Genomic DNA, 19,849 nt, shown 5'->3' with positions numbered 1-19,849 from the left:
AGGCAGACTCCTGCATGCACCTAATGGAGCTATCCTTAGTGCCCAGGGCCATGCTGGACCCAATCTAGCCACTGGTTGTGGGAAGGGAAGATGGAGAGAAAAGGGAGGGGAGGAGAAGCAGATGGTCTGTATGCCCTGACTGGGAACTGAACTGTCAACTTCTGTGCTTCAGAAAGATGTTCTAACCAATCAAGCTGTCTGGCCAGGGCAACATACATTTATTTAGCTCCTCGTATATCCCAAGCCCTCTAGGGATACATAAATGAGGAAGGAATGGTTTCTGCCATTGAGGAGGTCATAGTCTAGTTGGGCACACACACCTATGTGGCAAACTTTGATTTAGGCCTTAAGGGAAATATAAAAGAAGAAGTAAGTATGGTGCAGACCTCAAAGAGTATAATCCTTATGCACTGGCAAATATATATGTGAGAAATAATGATTAAAAGGGTATATATATTTCACTATGGGTAAGTATAGCATTTCAAAAAAAATGACAAACCTGTTATTGGGAGGAAATATTTTTTAAAGCTTATAAATAGTAGAATCATAATTTTAATATTGTTTTGTTAAATTATTAAATATATTTTAATTTTAATTTTATTTTTGAGAACTACTCTTTTGACTAAATGGAAATTTTTGTTATTTTTTAAAAATTATTAAGAAAGTTTACAGCTATTCAAAAGTGAAATGTGCTTTAACAAGAACAATAAATACTTTTTTTTAAATAGTTGAAAGAAGAAGAAGATATAACATTAATTACCGAATCAAGGAACTGGGCACTCTTATTCCAAAGTCCAATGATCCGTGAGTTCAACAATCATTTCTATAATAATATTATGGTTTTAATACTCCCCACGATGGATGGGAGGAAAGAAGGAGAGAGGAGGGCTAATGACCAGGAGATGAGGTAAAGGTAGGGCTATTTCTGGTCTCATTTTTAAAATATCTATTCAAGACTGGTAGTCATTAAGCATCAAGGTTGTTATTAACAGTTATTCATTTGAGCTGTAGAAAATAGGTAAGTTATTCTTCTCAGTTTATAGTGGGTCTTTCTGTATGGCACTAATATTGACAACTTTAATGGTAGTGTCACTATCAATGACACTTTTACACCCAATTTATGGATTATAACAATTATTCCAATGTAAGATTTATGTATACATGAAAATTTAATTGTTGAATTTTCAGAGCTTCTAATATTCTGGAGACATTAATTTAAAAAATAAGATTGTAAACATGATGACTGATGTCGATCACTAACTACTATAATGAATTTTAGCCAAAGCTTTGGTATCATACACATAAGAAGTCAGTTAAACAAGTTGTTTAAGATAGTAAATTTTAACAAATAGTTGATTAGTTGAAGTATCAGTTTAGAATGTTGAATGTTTCTCAAAAAAAAAACACAAAAAACATGATCTACAGTATTGAAAATGACTTGAAAAATGTTTTATTTAAACCAAGAACTGGACTCTCTAAATACTGGTAATTTCTTATTATTCAGAAACAATGGTGTTTGAAAAAGTTATATTTGTAGAATTCAGGAATAGTCTTAGTCCCTGGCCAGCTGGCTTGTTGGTAGAGTCTTGGCCCAGCCTATGGATGTCCTGAGTTCAATTCCCAGTTAGGGCACAAAGGAGAAGCACCCATCTGCTTTTCCACCCCTCCATCTCTCACTTATCTCTCTCTCTCTTCTCCTCCTATCCTGCAGCCATGGCTCAATTGGAGTGAGTTGGCCCAGGGTGCTGACGATGGCTCCATGGCCTCTGCCTCAGGTGCTAAAAAATAGTTCCGGATGTTGAGCAGTGGAGCAAGGGCCCCAGATGGCAGAGCATTGCCCCCTAGTGGGCTTGCTAGGTGGATCCTGGCCGAGGCACATGTGAGAGTCTGTCTTTGCCTCCCCTCCTCTCACTAAATTAAAAAAAAAATACTCTTTCTCTACAACCAAATGTTGAATTCATTCAGACAATTCAGTAATTTGTAATAGAGTGTAACATTTATTCTCTTGGGCATCTGGAATGGAATGGCACAAAGAGCTCCAGGTGGGAAGTCTGAAGATGTTAGTCTTAGTCTAGGCCCTACCAATTATGCCTCAAGTCTCTAAGCACACAACTCTTTCTATTAGTACAGAGAATAACCATTTTCCTGATAAAAATTTTTAACACTGAAATATAAATATACATTTATTTACCAATTATTTGATGTAAGTTCAAGGCTTTTTTATTTGAATATGTTTCAACTTTTATTTCTTACAAAAACTGCACTAAAAATATATATTTTAATTTATTTAAAATAAAACAAAAACTTAGACCACCCAAGTATAGATGGATTTTTGAAATGTTTATACATTGATTTGTTGCAGCAAATTTTGAATGACCTACATTTACTAAAATTTTAACTATTTCAAAGCTTTTAAAAATAATTTCCCTAAAAACAATAACTATTTACAAATGTTTTCTTATTTTGCATTAATATTGTATTTTTTAGTGTACTTATATTTCATGATATTTTCATAATAATAAATACAATGGGCTAGAGTTTAACCGCCTCTCATTATGTATGTGCTACCACAGGATCACAAAAGTACCTGAGTGTATCAGAAGGTAGTCTAGTGACCTCTTTTATCTACTTTTTTCTGACAACAATCATTGGGTACCAACAGAGAGGATAGAAAACCTTAGTTAATCCTAAATTTGGTTAGGTAAAAGTCAGTTAAAAGAGATTTTGTATAAGAGGTAGAGCTAACCCCCCAATGCCAGGGCACACTTACATGCAGAAAGCTCATGAGACTTAAGATTGGATTTTGAAGCTTAACAGAGTATCTTCAGATGTTGTCATGCCTGTGAGGCACCATTTATATGACTGAGTTTTTTTGGTTGTTGTGGTTTTTTGTGTGTGTATTTTTCTGAAGTGAGAAACAGAAAGTCAGGGATACAGACTCTCACATGCACCTGACCGAGATCCACCCAGCATGCCCACTATGGGGTGATGCTCTGCCCACCTGGGCTGTTGCTCCATTGCAACTGGAGCCATTCTAGTGCCTGAGTCGGAGGCCATGGAGCCATCCTCAGCATCTGGGCCACCTTGGTCCAATGGAGCTCTGGCTGTGGGAGGGGAAGAGAGAGATAGAGAGAAAGAAGAGGAGAAAGGGTAAAGAAGCAGATGGACGCTTCTCCTATGTGCCCTGACCAGGAATCAAACCTGAGATTTCCATCCGCCAGGCCGATGCTCTACCAATGAGCAAATCGGCTAGGGCCTATGACTAAGTCTTTATAAAATATAAAATAAAGTAAAACCTGACCTATGGTGTTGCAGTGGATAAAGCATTGACCTGGAATGCTGAGGTCACTGGTTCAAAACCCTGGGCTTGCCTGGTCAAGACACATATGGAGTTAATGCTTTCTGCTTCCTTCTTCTTCTTCTTCTTCTTCTTCTTCTTCTTCTTCTTCTTCTTCTTCTTCTTCTTCTTCTTCTTCTTCTTCTTCTTCTTCTTCTTCTTCTTCTTCTTCTTCTCTTCTTCTTCTTCTTCTTCTTCTTCTTCTTCTTCTTCTTCTTCTTCTTCTTCTTCTTCTTCTTCTTCTCCTCCTCCTCCTCCTCCTCCTCCTCCTCCTCCTCTTCTTCTTCTTCTTCTTCTTCTTCCTCTTCTTCTTCTTCTTCTTCTTCTTCTTCTTCTTCTTCTTCTTCTTCTTCTTCTTCTTCTTCTTCTTCTTCTTCTTTTTCTTCTTCTTCTTTCTCTCTCTTTCTTTCCTCTCTCTCTAAAAATGAATAAACAAAATCTAAAAAAAATTGTAAAAAAATAATATGGATGGGAATACTGTACAAAGTATAAAGCTTATGTGAGATTATTATTACTCTAAATTTTAATAGAAATTTTGGTTATAAAGGCCCGTTTCTAGTTTTAATTTATTTTCTAAAAAAAGGATGCAAATATTTCCAGTAACAGGCCAGATAGTAAATATTTCAAGCTTTGTGGGCCATATAATCTCTGTTACAATTATTCAGGTCATTGTTTGCATGAAAACAGACTTAGATAATATGTATATGAATGCGTATAACTTTGCCCAATAAAACTACTTCTGATCTAGAATATGAAAAACAAATTTATTTAAATGAAACCACAATTGAGAACATTTAATTTTAAGCATTCTTAAGTATGTTTCTTTAATTGTACAATGTTATATGTAGGCATAATATATTTATTTTTGATCTAATTGAAACCATCCAATTAGACAGCTATTGAATCTGTGTATGTGAATCTCTCCACATAGCATAGGCAGAAAAGATACTTCACTGCCATTGTGATATCCCAAATATCCAGTACCAATTCTGTTTCCCAACATCTTATCCCTTGGCTTGCTGTGGCCACATCTGTCACTCTCTGCCTTTGTGGTACACCAGTGTCAGTCTCATGTGGAACCAGAATATAGCCTGTTAAAATTTACTCTACCTGAGAAATCAAGTCAGAATCTAGGGCTTGAGAAGTAGCCATTTACTCTATAAAATTATTTTAAATTCATCCATTGAGTTTTCAGGTGCTACTATGCATAATATAAAAGTTCCAGAAAATAAGTTAATAGGGAAAGAGTGTGGGGATAAAATAGAATAGGCAAATTTTACTTTGTTGTTTTCTTTTTTCAGAATTTCATTTATTCATTTTTAGTTTAAATCATTTTTTATTTATTTTTTATCACATTTGACATACAATATTATATCAGTTTCAAGTGTATGTCCTAAGGATTAGACATCATAGAAGTTACTAAGTGATCATCCTGGTAAATCTAATACACGTCTGACACTACGCATAGTTATTAGAATATTATTTTTGTATTCCCTATGCTGTACTTGACATTCCATGACTATTCTGTAACAACCAATTTGAACTTCTTAATCCCTTCACCTTTTTCACCTGTCTCTTCAACCCCTGCCCCCAAACCTGGTAACCATCAAGATGTTCTCTTCTATTTATTTTTTTTAAGATTTATTTGTTAATAGATATATATTTATTGCCATTTTAGTGTTCATGTTTTTCTATCTTTCTTCTTCTTTTTAAAGAAGACTCTTAATTTTATGTAATAATTGTTTGGTAGTGATGAAAATATTCATCTTTTTCTTGTATGGGAAGCCCTTTATTTGTCCTTTAATTGTAAATGATAGCTTTGCTAGGTAGAGTAATCTTGGTTGTATGTCCTTGCTTTTCATCACTTTGAGTATTTCTTGTGAATCTCTTCTGTCTTGCAAGGTTTCTGTTGAGAAATCAGCTGACAATCTTATAGGAGCTTACTTGTAGGTAACTAACTGCTTTTCTTTTACTGCTTTTAAGATGTTCTCTTTGTCTTTCACCTTTGCCATTTTAATTATGATGTGTCTTGGTATGGGCTGCTTTGGGTTCATCTTGTTTGGAATTCTCTATGCTTCCTGGACTTGTATGTCTACTTGCTTTACCAGGTTAGAGAAGTTTATTATTATTATTATTTTTTCACATAGGTTTTCAATTCCTTGTTCTCTCTCTTCTCCTTTCAGTATCCCTGTGATACGAATGCTGATACACTTTAAATTGTCCCAGAGGACCCTTGCACTATCTTTATTGTTTAAAATTCTTTTTCTTTTTGCTTTTCTGATTGGATGTTTTGACTTCCTTATATTTCAAATTGCTTTTTGAGTCTCAGCTTTATTTACTCTTCTGTTGATACCCTGTAATTTATAAATTATTCTTAATTTCAGTTAGTGAATCCTCTATTTCTGACTGTTTTTTATGGTTTCCATGTATTTTTTATGCTGTTAAAGTTTCCTGTAAGTTCAACTTCTCTTCTGCTAAGTTCATTGAACATCTTTATAACTAGTGGTTTGAACTCTGCTTCTAGTAGATTGCTTGTCTCCTTTCTATTTAGTTCTTTTTCTGGAGTTTTGTTCTATTTTTTAATTTGGGTTATGTTTCTTTGTTTCCTCATTGTGGCAGCCTCCTTGTATATGTTTCTATGTATTAGGTACAGCTATTACTTCTCTTGGTATTTCTAGAGTGGCCTAATATAGTTGGTGTCCTGTAGATTTAAGTGGCATAGCTTCCCCAGTCACCCAAACTGGACTCTCCAGGTGTGCCCTCCTCCTCTCATGTGGACTGTGTATACCCTATTATTGTAGTTGAGCCATGGTTTCTGTTGGCATGTCAATAGGAGGTGTTTATTCCTAGGCCAATCGATTGCAGGGGCAATCCTAAATTGCAGGTGTTTATCCCTAGGCTAATCAGTTGGTTGAGTGAACACCAACCACTGACCACAGTGGAGGATCAGCTACGCAGGGCTCACTCCACAGAGCAGGACTTACTTCAAGAAGGTTCTGATAATTATTGAGTCTGCCCTTTGAGTGTGTCACTGTGAAGGTGGTTGTGTGGTCCTTTGATGTGGTCTGAAGCTGTCCACTGGACATGCTGGCTCTGGGTACCTGGGAGGTGCAAGCCAAAGTCAGCCACTACTCGTGTTCTATCCAAGCCACCAGGCTTGAGCTACAAAGCTTGTGAATCAAAAAAAAAAAAAGAAGAAGGAATCAGACTAGTTTGTGAAGTAGGTGACTGCGACCATTAAAATGCATAAGATCAGTTTCTCTTTTAAAAATATGAAAATGTATCAGATCATAAAATTTTATAGAATGGGATTTTTCAAATTGTGTGCCATATACCTATTAATGGATCATGAAATCAATCAAATGGGACAGATGCAGCATTTTTAAATAAAGAAGGAAGAATAGCATTGAAAATATTATAGAATTACATATTGCACCTAAAAAGAATAGTGATGACTTATAAGACATTTGTTGCAATTTCATGCACTGGGGCACAATAGAAAACATATTTCTTATGGCAGATGCCTTTGAAAAAGTGGGGAAGTCACAGATTCGCAGAAAAATTACTGAATTGAACGAAGAGAACTGGGGCTCATCTTCTAAACACCATGTGCTCTTGAGCAAATAGAAGGAACTGTGAAGTAGTTCACCTCTGAAGACCTTTCCAGCTCATAATTAAAATAAACCAATGGGTTGGCTTAGGAAATCAAGGCTAATACCTGAAGACATTTCAGTTTCATGAAGTTGCTATTTTTATGTGTCAAAACATTCAGCAATTTGTATTTCTTTCCTTTTTCATGCTTTTAAGTGGGAGTGAACTCCTGAAATTACAGCAGACTGCACGTTCAGTAGTTCGGTCTGCCCACACTTCTGCTTCATGCACGCGTGTCTATTACCTGCTTTAAATCTAAAAGCATTCAAGTGCCTCAAAATTTTTAATTGATTTTATTGAGGTGACAATAGTTAAAAAAATTATACAAGTTTCAGGCTACCAATTCTATAACACATCTCTGTACATCATACTATAGATTCACCTCCCCCCAAGTCAAGTCTTCGTCCACCACCATTTATCCCCTCTGGACCCTCTTCCACCCCCACCCCCATCCCACTCTGGAAATCACTAAACTGTTTAAATTATTCAAAGAAAAAATATTTTTGTGGACAATAAAAAATCAGTATCAACATTCATTCTGTAGGCATGACTTTACATATGTTGGTATTACTGTCACATATGATGATTTTAATGCATAGAATATGAAATTTTCTCAGGAAAAAAGCACATATCTCCTTAAAAAGTCTGGGAAACTTAAAATATATTAAGGAAAAAAACCTCATATATTAAAATGGCTTTAAAATAGAGCGAGCTTTTTAAAATTCAACGCAATTTACATCAAGTAGAAATTGAAGCACTTTTTGCATGTTCGCTACTACCATTTGATAGATTTGTTTTTGGATCCAACTAAACAATGCTTTAAACTTCAAAGTTAGCTAGGGTTATCTTTTCAGCTTAATCCTTGTTCAAATGTTTCTTCCCATGAGAAGAAATGAAATTTAGGGCCATAAGGCTCCCTACAGCATAGAGTTTTAATTCAGGAGTTCGCTACACTTTTCAGATACAAATACCTTCTTGGTTTAATGACAAAAGTAGACTTCTTTTCCCCTAGCTCGTCCTTGACCATATAAGTCACTGTGAGAGAAGCGACACCAACAGCTATTATAGCCCTGGAGAACTGACAAAGCATTTTCAAACTTGAGACAGAACTGAACAGTTTGGTGCATTTTAGTAGAAGAAGGCTTAGCTTTCGCTAATACATATTTTCACCTGGTGGTAGAAAAAATGCAGCTCTCTATAATATCTTAAAGTTAATGAAATTGTCACCTAATATGAACTTTCAGTGAGGTATATGCAAGCCAGATCGTTTCTTAAAGTATATTTTTCCTCTCCTGATCACTGAATAAATGTATATTAGGTTCAAGATATTTCACTAAGATCATGTAAACTAAACTATATACAGTGTAATGTGTTTTTTTTTTAATTCCCTACATACTTATTTTATGATGTATTTAAAACTTCTCATAACTAAATTGAAAATTCATCAAGGTTTGCCAACAGCGCAGGTTAATTTTTAGCAATTAGTTTGGCCTCATTCTTCTGAAACATCCTCAGCTCTCATATAGTATTAAATTTACTGATTTATCTTTTCAGATATTAAATCAGTAGCCTGTTTTGTATTTAGATTTATCACTCTCCTATCTAAAAATAAGCTTTAATAATTTTTTTTCTATGTTAGCCTTAAAGGTCATCTGGTAATGTGTAATTATATTTACATATATCAAAGTTATTTGAAAATAGGTAACCAGATTTAAAAAAAATATTACTATTTTTCGTGCAGAAAAATTTGCTTAATAACTCTAGAAATTTTTGCTTTATTGCATAAAATGATGCTGCCAAATTTTGATTTGTTTCCCAATCACTCAAGATCACCATTCAGGAAGGACATTATTTTTTTTCTTAGAAACATAAAAGCAACCTTATTAGAAAGTAGGTTAAAAGATTGGTACATTTGAAATGATCTTTAAAAATTTAGGCTTAAGTCCTCAGTAATGTACATTTCCTAGTTCATTAATGCAGAAATACTGCACATAGATTTTAATCTGGGAGTTAATAATAAAAGCAATTTTCACTAAAAATATAAAAACTGTAATGGTAGAATCATGATATTGCATTTAGCTCTCCCACAAAAAGTCACTTTATTACTTTCTTTTGACACTTATTTTCATTCTGGGATTAATTTTACTATATAAGGGCTCCTTAACTATTCTATTAAAATTTCTATTCAGAAGCAATAATATCTAAGAGTGAATAATAGTCATGTAAATCATTATTTCATATTAATGTAAAAGATTTTGTAAGTTCTTATGAATTCTGCTGACATGCACAATTGTGAAAAGGTTATCTCTCCCTTCTACAGTGATATGCGCTGGAACAAAGGAACCATTCTCAAAGCATCAGTGGAGTACATCAAGTGGCTACAGAAAGAACAACAGAGAGCTTGCGAGTTAGAACACAGACAGAAGAAATTAGAGCAGGCAAACAGGCGGCTTCTACTCCGGATTCAGGTTTTTATAAGAATGTTGCCATGAACCACATAGCTTAAATATGACTTACCTGTCATCAGTTTTATTCATTGGTCTCATTTATTTTTCTTATTAACAATTAATTATCTTTCCTTGTGAAGGATAATTTTACTGTCTTTTACAAGTTCATGAATTAGGTTGTTTCAATTAAGTGTTGATAAAAAAGTCTCTGATTGAGATGACTTTAAAAATATGTCATAAATGACAACTAATTACAAAATGCAAAAAAATAACATCAACTATACAAACACACACAAAATTATTTCAGCCAAAAAATAAAAATAAGGTAGAACATTTGTTTCTCTGGATAATACTGGACACTACATTCTCCCCTCCCCTTTTTTATTTCTTTAGTAACATTGCTATGAATTGCACTGCCTCAAGGCATATGCAGGTTTATATTGTTACTCTTCATCTGTTTATGTGACACAACATATCAAAATATGGGTTTCCAAAGCTTTCATGTCTTATTCTGTGTTTAGCTAGGCAAAGCATTTACTTTATTTCCATACAATGGGAATATAGTGAGAAATATATCTGGAAGAACAAATGAAAGATTTTCAAGGATCTCCAAATGGCTGTATTGTAGTCTGAGTCACCATGGGACCAGAGTGTATTCTTTTAAAGAACAATGGGAGAAGAATTTGTTTCTTAAAATATGAACATTTTTCTAAGGGTTAGTTTTTAGGCAATAAAAATATATCATATTCTAATGTTTGCAAGAATGTTTTAATTTTTATTAGTCTTCATTTTGAATATGTGTTAATATTTTGGTTCTGTTTGAGATTTATTTTCCAGGGTTAAGACCACTTTCAAAGTCATAATTTAATTATTCTTGTTTATAATTGCAGGAACTAGAAGTACAGGCCCGTGCTCATGGGCTGCCTGCCCTGGCTTCAGGTGGAACAGTTGACTTAGGTGCTCATGTCAGCAAACAACAGACCCATCTTGAGCAGAGTTCATTAAACTATTGCCAACAACTGACGCAGTCTCAGGAAACAAGCCCTGAGCTCTGTGATCAAGCCATGGCCTTCTCTGATCCTTTGTCACACTTCACAGATTTATCGTTTAGTGCTGCTTTAAAAGAGGAACAAAGATTGGATGGCATGCTACTGGATGACACAGTCTCTCCTTTTGGAACAGATCCTCTGCTCTCTGCCACTTCCCCTGCAGTTTCCAAAGAGGGCAGTAGGAGAAGCAGTTTTAGCTCAGATGACGGTGATGACTTATAAAGAGTAAGCACACTCAGTTCATCAACCAGAAAACCATTCTATGCTGGTGCTATGAACTTAGGATCTGTGTTTCATGTGTTGCTTTGGCTTCATTCTACTGAAAGGAATATGTTGTTCATGAAAAACTGATGGATTAGAAACAACAAACAGCAAGAATGAATTCACATAAAGAAGAAATATGGTGTTGAAGAATTATCGAAGGCTAAGAGATTTTACTTCTTTGACTTCAGAGTCCAAATGTCCCTAAATTTTGTTTCCTGGAAAGAGGTACAAATAAATATAGCTCTCTACTTGTATTATTGGAACTAACAGACTGCAAAGAGTAAACCTCTGAAATATGCAAACGTTTTCTTAGTTACTCGTTTCCATTTTCTTCTTCTTCAACTCTAGAAATAGTTTTCTAGAACCATGATCAATAGATTTGGTAGTTCATTGCCCTTCTCCACTGACTGGTGACCGTGTTGTTTAAAGTTAATCCACATAGGGGAGAAAGAAAACTAAAAAATAGATGATCTGTCACTTGTAATTGAAAGTGAATCTACAATAAACAGAATTTTCCACAATACAATACAGAAAATTTATAAAATCTGGTTTCTAAAATTACATCCTAATTTCTATAGTCTATTTAATTACACACATTCTAAAACTATCTTTGCATATTTATGGAGTTATGCCCTGTTCAGAAAAAGAAACACATTAAATACCTTTCTCAAGAATATGGAATAGAATTCTAACCCTTCATGCAGACCTACCCCACACACTTGCATATAATGCATGTAATATGTTTTATTTCCCCTTCACTCTTGTGATTTTCTATTTTGCATCAGGAATCACATTCCAAATTCTTTTGTTAATTTATCAACAAGAGATGTTCAGTAATCAATTTTCACAAAAGAACTATAAAACAGTTTTGTTACTATGACAAGTTGTCAAGTATCAAAATTTAACACTATGTCTAATATTGAAATACAAATCAATTAGTTGTTTGCTTCAAGTTGACAAAATATTGAATATTGGACTGCCAAGTGACAAAATAATTTGTAAAACGAAATCTCATTGCATTCAGCTCTGAGCTGAAGTTCTCATAAGTACTTTAAGCATCATCTGATTTTTGCTAGATTTGTTAGTACTCATTAAAAATATTTATATTTATAATACTGTGCTCAAATTTTTGTCTTGTGAGCTTATTCTAGGAGTGGGAATTGAGTTACAATTATGTTGCTCTGCGCTGGACCTCCACGAGTGGTGATCTGATCAATGAGTATTCCTTGAGGGATACTCAGAACTGCAGTAAGTCCTGTGAAAACGTACAATAAATACACAAGATGTTGTGGTTTTATTTCTCAGAAAATAAACAATACCAAATGAGAAACAACAAAAAAGATTTTAAAAAGCATAGAATTAAAGTCTACATGGAGGAGCATAGGGTAAAGTTTAGAAGGTCAGAGAAAATGGAAATGAATGAAGTTTGGAGAATCACAAAACCTATGGGAAAAGAAGAATGTCGTTTCTTACAAAAGCATAAATTGAGTAAAGCGGTGGAAAGATAGAGCAATAGTATCAACCAAATAATAAAAATACATGGAGTATGTATCTTAATGGGGTATTATTAGAAATAAGACACTCATTTGGTCACCCTAGAAGATGTCTGTTGAAGAGATCTGAAAATTAATATTTGCAACATGTTGTGAAAGCCCTTGAAAACTAGGATGAAATGACATAGTGGAGGCCCTGGCCGGTTGACTGGGTGGATAGAGCATAGGCCCAGTATATAGATGTTGGGCTTGATTCCCAGTCAGGGCACACAGGAGAAGTGATCATCTGCTTCTCTTCCTCTCCCTTACCCCCTTCTCCCTCTTCCCCTCTCGCAGCCCATGGCTCTATTGGTTCCAGTGTTGGCCTAGATGCTGAGGATAAGTCAGTAGGTCTGAGCATCAGCCTCAGGTGCTAAAAACAGCTATGTTGATTCAAGCATCAGCCCCAGACAGGGGTTGCCATGTGGAAACTGGTTAGGCGCATGCAGGAGTCTGTCTCACTTAAAAAAAAATGACATAGTAGAAATATATTTTTTTATTGATTTTAATTTATTGTGCTTACATAGATTCAAGTGTCCCACTGAATATATCTCCATCCCCCTGCTCCCCTTGATACCTCCTTTGTCCCCTCCCCCCAACACCCTTCCCCTTTCCCTTCAGGATTTGCTGTCCTGCTTTTTATAATGCTGTGTTATGTATATATAATTTCACTAATCTTTTCCCTTCTCTGATCCCCTCCTCTCATCCCCTTTCCCTCTGACCACTTTCCCTCTGGTCCCTTTGATCCCGCCTCTGCTTCTATTCTGTTCCTCAGTTCACATTGTTCATTGGATTCCTCAAATGAGTGAGGTCATATGATATTTTTCTATCTCTGCCTGGCTTATTTCACTTAGCATAATAGTCTCCAGGTTCATTCATGTTGTCGCAAAGGGTACGATTTCCTTCTATTTCATGGCCACATAGTATTCCATTGTGTATATGTACCACTTTATTATTATTATTATTATTATTTAGTTTAAACACTAGAGATTAAGTGGAACCAAGAGCTATCTTTTTTTTTTTTTTCAGAGACAGAGAGAGAGTTAGAGAGAGAGATAGATAGGGACAGACAGACAGGAATGGAGATAGATGAGAAGCAACAATCATCAGTTTTTCATTGCAACACCTTAGTTGTTCATTGATTGCTTTCTCATATGTACCTTGACCACAGGCCTTCAGCAGACCGAGTACCAGGGGTCCTCAACCTTTTTACACAGGGGGACAGTTCACTGTCCCTCAGACCGTTGGAGGGCCACCACATACAGTGCTCCTCTCACTGACCACCAATGAAAGAGGTGCCCCTTTCAGAAGTGCAGTGGGGACCGGATAAACGGCCTCAGGGGGCGACATGTGGCCCGTGGGCAGTAGTTTGGGGAAGCCTGGAGTAACCCCTTGCTCAAGTCAGCACCTTGGGTACAAGCTGGTGAGCTTTGCTAAAACCAGATGAGCCTGCGCTCAACCTGGTGACCTCGGGGTCTCGAACCTGGGACTTCTGCATCCCAGTCTGACGCTCTATCCACTGAGCCACTGCATGGTCAGGCTGTACCACTTTTTTTAATCCACTCGTGCACTGGCAGACACTTCAGCTGTTTCCAGATCTTGGCTATTGTAAACAATGCTGCAATAGACATGGGGGTGCATTTCTTCTTTTGTATCAGTAATTTGGTATTCTTAGGATATATTCCTAAAAGTAGGATAGCTGGGTCAAAAGTCATTTCCATTTTTAATTTTTTGAGGAATCTCCATATGGTTTTCCACAGTGGCTGCACCAGTCTGCATTCCCACCAGCAGTGCAGAGGGTTCCCTTTTTTCCACACCCTTGACAGCACTTATTCTGTGTTGTTGTTTTGTTAATGAATGCCATTCTGACAGGTGTGAGGTGGTATCTCATTGTGATTTTAATTTGCATTTTTCTAATGATTAATGATGTTGAACATTTTTTCATATGCCCATTGGCCATCTGTATGTCCTTTGGAGAAGGGTCTATTCAGTTCTTTTGCCCATTTTTTGATTGGGTTGTTTACCTTCCTGGTGTTGTTTTAGAAGTCCTTTATAAATTTTGGTTATTAACCTCTTATCAGACTTATTGTTGAATATGTTCTCTCATTGTGTGGTATGTCTTTTTATTTTGTTCATATTGTTTTTAGCTGTGCAAAAGCTTTTTAGCTTGATATAGTTTCATTTGTTCATCCTGTCCTTTATTGCACTTGCCTGTGGAGATAAGTCAGCAAATATATTGCTGCGAGAGATGTTGGAGAGCTTACTGTCTATGTTTTCTTCCAAGATGTTTATGGTTTCACAGCTTACATTTAAGTCTTTTATCAATTTTGAGTTTATTTTTGTGTATGGTGTAAGTTGGTGGTCTAGTTTCATTTTCTTGCAAGTACCTGTCCAATTTTCCCAACACCATTTGTTAAAGAGACTGTCTTTATTCCATTGTATACTTTTACCTCCTTTGTCAAATATCAATTGTCTATATATGAGTAGGTTTATTTCTGGGTTCTCTGTTCTCTTCCATTGATCTGGATACCTGTTCTTATGCCAGTACTAAGCTGTTTTGAGTACAATGGCCTTGTAGTATAACTTGATATCAGGAAGTGTGATACCACCTACTTTATTCTTTTTTTTCAAGATTGCTGAGGTTATTCATGTTCTTTTTTGGTTCCATATTCATTTTTGTAGTATTTGTCCTATATCTTTGAAGTATGCCATTGGTGTTTTAATAGGAATTGCATTGAATTTATAGATTTGTTAGCATAATATAGACATTTTACTAATGTTTATTCTTTCTATCCATGAACACAGTATATGCTTAAACTTTTTTTATCTTCCTTGATTTATTTTATCAATGTTTTATAATTTTCTGAATACAAGTCTTTACCTCCTTGGTTAAATTTACTCCTAGGTATTTTATTTTTTTGTTGCAAAATAGTGAAGGGGATTGTTTTTTTAATTTCTCTTTCAGACATTGTTGGTGTATAAAAATGCCACTGATTTCTGGACATTAATTTTATATCCTGACACCTTGCTGAATTTATTTATCAGGTCCAGTAGTTTTTTACTGAGACTTTAGGGTTTTCTATGTAGGGTGTCATGTCATCAGCAAATAATGATAGTTTTACTTCTTCTTTTCTAATTTGGATGCCTTTAATTTCTACTTCTTGTCTGATTGCTGTGGCTAGGACTTCCAGAACTATGTTGAATAAGAGTGGTGAAAGAGGGCACCCCTGCCTTGTTCCTTATCTTAAAGAGATTTCTTTTAATTTTTTTCCCCATTGAGTATGATGTTGGGCTTGGGGTTATCATAAATGGCCTTCATCTTGTTGAGGTATGTTCCTTATATTCTCACTTTGCTGAGGGTTTTGATCAAAAATGGGTGCTGGATTTTATCAAATGCTTTTTGTGCATCTATTGATATTCTCATGTGATTTTTAGCCTTCCTTTTGTGTATGTGATGAATCACATTGACTGTTTTGTAAATATTTGTGAATGTGAATGTACCAACTTTGCATTCCCAGAATAAATCCCACTTGATCATGTTGTGTTGTATGATTTTTTTTAATGTATTTCTGGATTTGGTTTGCTACTGTTTTGTTGAGAATTTTAGCATCTAAGTTCATCAGGGATATTGGCCTGTTGTTTTCTTTCTTTGTAGTGTCTTTCTCTGGTTTTGGAATGAGAATTATGCTCGCCTCATAAAAGGAACTTGAAAGTCTTTCCTCCTCTTCAATTTTTTGAAATAACTTGAGAAGGATAGGAGTTAGTTCTTCTTTGAATATTTGGTATAATTTGCCTGTGAAGCCATATGTCCCTGGACTTTTGTTTGTTGGGAGATTTTTGATAACTGTTTAAATTTCATTTGAAGTAATTGGTCTATTTAGGTTTTCTGATTCTTCCAGATTGATTTTTGAAAGATTGTATGTTTCAAGGAATTTGTCCATTTTGCCTAGGTTGTCTTAATTTTTTGGCATACAGTTCTTCATAGTATATTCTTACAATTTTCTTTTTTTGTATTTCTGCTGTGTCAATTGTTACTTCTCCACTCTTGTTTTTAATTTTATTTATTTGAGTCTTCTCTCTTTCGTTTTCTTGGTGAGTCTGGTTAAAGGTTCATCAATCTTGTTTATCTTTTCAAAGAACCAGCTCTTGGTTTCATTGATCCTCTGTATTGTCCTTTTAGCCTCTATGTCAGTTATTTTCACTCTGATCTTTATTATTTTCTTCCTCCTACTTCCTCTGGGCTTTGTTTGTTGTTCTCTTTCTAGTTATTTTAGATGTAGGGTTAGGTTGTTTATTTGGGCTTTTTTTTTTTTGCTTCGTAAGGTATGCCTGTAATGCTATGAACTTCCCCCTTAGAACAGTTTTTGCTGTGTCCCAAAAATTTTGACTTGTTGTATGTTCATTTTCATTTGCTTCAAGGATTTTTTTATTTCTTCTTTGATCTCATTGTTAACCCATTCATTATTTAATAACATTCTCTTTAGTCTCTGAGTGTTTGAATGTTTTTCAGTTTTTCTATTGTAGTTAATTTCTAGTTTCATGCCATTGTGATCAGAGAAGATGCTTGATATAATTTCAATCTTTTTAAATTTATTGAGACTCGTTTTGTGTCCTAGTATGTGGTCTATCCTAGAGAAAGTACCACGAGCACTTGAAAAGACTGTATATTCTGTTGCTTTAGGGTGAAACATTACAAAGATATCTATTAAATCCAATTGATCCAGTGTGTCCTTTAAGGCTGCTGTTTCTTTGTTAATTTTCTTTCTTTGTTAATTTTCTTTCTTGAGAATCTATCCATTGATGTTAGTGGGGTATTAAAATCCCCTACTATTATAATATTGCTGTTGATCTCATCCTTTATTCCATCAAAATCAGCTTTATAAAATTAGGTGCTCCTGTATTAGGCACATAGATATTTATAATGGTTATATCTTCCTGTTGGATTGCTCCCTTTATCATTTTGTAGTGACCTTCTTTATCCCTTACAATAGCCTTTGTTTCAAAGTCAACTTTGTCAATATAAATATTGCTACCTCAGCTTTTTTTTCATTTCCATTTGCATGAAATATTTTTTTTCATTCATTCACTTTCAGTCTGTGTGTCTCTTTTGTTTTGAGGTGGGTATCTTGTAGAAAGTATATATATGGGTCCTGTTTTCTTATCCAAGCAGCTACACTATGTCTTTTGATTGGAACATTTAATCCATTTATATTTAAGGTTATTATTGATATGTAGTTGTTTATTGCCATTTTATTCTTTAAATCTACCTTCTTCTTTTTCTAGATTTTATTTTCCCTTTGTTCTGTTTACAGCAGGCCCCTTAACATTTCTTGCAACATTGGTTTGGTTGCAATGAATTCCCTGAGTTTTTTATTTTTGTCTGGGAAGCTTTTTATTTCATCTTCAATTTTAAATGATAGCCTTGCTGGATAAAGAAATCTTGGTTGTAGGCTCTTGTTTTGCATTACTTTAAATATTTCTTGCCATTCATTTCTGGCCTCAAGTGTTTCTGTTGAGAAGTTGGATGTCATCCTCATGGGGGTTCCTCTGTAGGTAATTGACTGCTTTTCTTTTGCAGCTTTTAGTATTCTTTCTTTATCCCTTAATTTTGGCATTTTAGTTATGATGTGTCTTTGTGTAGGCCTCTTTGGATTCCTCTTTAATAGGACTTTCTGTGCTTCTTGAACTAGTGTGACTTTTTCTTCATCAGTTTAGGGAAGTTTTCAGCTATTATTTTTTCAAACAGTTTCTCTATTCTTTGTTCTTTCTCTTCTCCTTCAGGAACCCCTATGATGTGGATGTTGTTTCTCTTCATGTTGTTACATAACTCTCTTAGAGTTTCTGCAGATTTTTTGAGCCTCTTTTCTTATTGCTGCTCCACTTCTGTGCTTTTGTTTATCTTGTCCTCTAAATTGCTGATTTGATTCTCTGCTTTATTCCATCTACTTTTAATTCCTTCTAATGTAGTCTTCATTTCTGATATTGTATTTGTAATTTCTGACTGTTTCTTTTTATGATTTCAACATCCTTATTGATGCTTGTTATCACTTTATTTAGGTGCTCATTTTGCCCATCCATTGTTATTCTTTGAGCATCCTAACAATCATGGGGTTTTTTTTTTTTTTGTTTTTGTTTTTGTTTTTTTACCGAGACAGAGAGAGAGTCAGAGAGAGGGATAAACAGGGATAGAAAAACAGGAATGAAGAGATGAGAACCATCAATCATTAGTTTTTTGTTGCACATTGTGACACCTTAGTTGTTCATTGATTGCTTTCTCATATGTGCCTTGACTGTGGGCCTTCAGCAGACGGAGTAACCTAACCCCTTGCTCGAGCCAACCAGCAACCATGAGTCCAAACTAGTGAGCTTCTGCTCAAACCAGATGAGCCCGTGCTCAAGCTGGCAATCTTGGAGTCTCGAACCTGGGTCCTCGCATCCCAATATGATGCTCTATCCACTGCGCCACCGCCTGGTCAGGCCTAACAATCATGATTTTATACTCTGCATCTGGTGATTTGGTTATTTCCATCTCGTTCAGTTTTTTTTCTGAGGATTTCTCTTGTTGATTCATTTGTATTGCATTTCTCTGTCTTCCCATTTTGTCTGTGTATGGACTCCTCCTTTGGGTGTATTGTTTGTATAGCTAGCTGAGTCGAGGGTTGGTATTGTTTGCCTCCAATTTACAATTGTGTTGTTTCTAGATTTTCTTGGTTTGGCATCAGCTGTTGTTTGTAATCTGCTATGGGTTACTTGTCTCCTGTCACTGTTCTTTTTGCTATTTGTGTTAGCATTTTCTATGTATTAGCTGGGTCAGGTGTGAAGAGCCCTTTCTTAAGGTAGCACTCTAACAAGGGTTGTTTGGTCCTGAACTGGTGCTCTCTGTATCTGGCCACTGGATGTGCCTGCTCTTGACCCCCCCTGGCTGGATCCTGGTGCAGATAAATGGGAGTTACTGCCTGTGACTGGCACTTATCGACCGTTTTGGAGCTACAGGCAATCCAGATCTTGTGGCTGTCTCTGCTGGGCCCCAGAGCCTTTGAAAATATCAGTTGCACTTGGTTAGCTTTTATCTACTCTTGGCATGGGGAAAACTGTTTAAAATTCATGTTCCCCTGAGATCCGCTTTCTGCCACCTCTTATTGCTGGCTACTTGTTGGGCTCAGTATGGTAATTTAGAGATTTGGTACGGTATTGGATGTGGCTTGCTCCTTAGCCTCAGGTATCATTCTATCCAGACTTTGTTTTCTCTATTTTATTTAATTTTTTTCTTCTTTGTTAGCCCTCAGATTGATGTGACCACTATGTTCCCTATGTGTGCTCTGTCTTCCTGCCTGTTGCCACCATTGCCACCACCTTGAGCATTTGGTCTCAGGTGCTGCCCACACCAGCCTGCTGCTATGGCTGCTGCTGTGGGAGGGGGGTTTGCATTCATGTGCTCAGGCTGCTGCTGTGGTTGCCACGGCATCCACTCCTGTGGGTGGGCTTTTGCTCCCATGCTTGGGCTGCCACCATGGGCAGGCTTGTGTGCGTGAACCCGCCACCCCTGCCTGCCTGCTCTCTGGGGAGTAC

The 19,849-nt window shown here is 35.8% G+C and overlaps 1 protein-coding gene across 3 annotated transcripts in view; it reads left to right on the top strand.

The window, feature by feature from the left end:
• The window catches only part of TFEC (transcription factor EC), a 79,402-nt gene extending 67,643 nt beyond the window's left edge, over positions 1 to 11,759 (top strand). For all 3 annotated transcript variants that reach the window (XM_066366143.1, XM_066366142.1, XM_066366144.1), the window contains 3 exons: positions 729 to 804; positions 9,309 to 9,456; positions 10,326 to 11,759. In XM_066366143.1, the coding sequence (XP_066222240.1) occupies positions 729 to 804; positions 9,309 to 9,456; positions 10,326 to 10,706 (605 nt within the window). In that variant the 3' untranslated portion in view covers positions 10,707 to 11,759. The remainder of the gene's footprint in view (positions 1 to 728; positions 805 to 9,308; positions 9,457 to 10,325) is intronic.
• The last annotated feature ends 8,090 nt before the right edge of the window (positions 11,760 to 19,849 follow it).

Source organism: Saccopteryx leptura, chromosome 2 (assembly GCF_036850995.1).
Source record: "Saccopteryx leptura isolate mSacLep1 chromosome 2, mSacLep1_pri_phased_curated, whole genome shotgun sequence".
Taxonomy (NCBI): Eukaryota; Metazoa; Chordata; class Mammalia; order Chiroptera; family Emballonuridae; genus Saccopteryx; species Saccopteryx leptura.
This window is presented reverse-complemented; position numbering and strand designations above follow the sequence as displayed.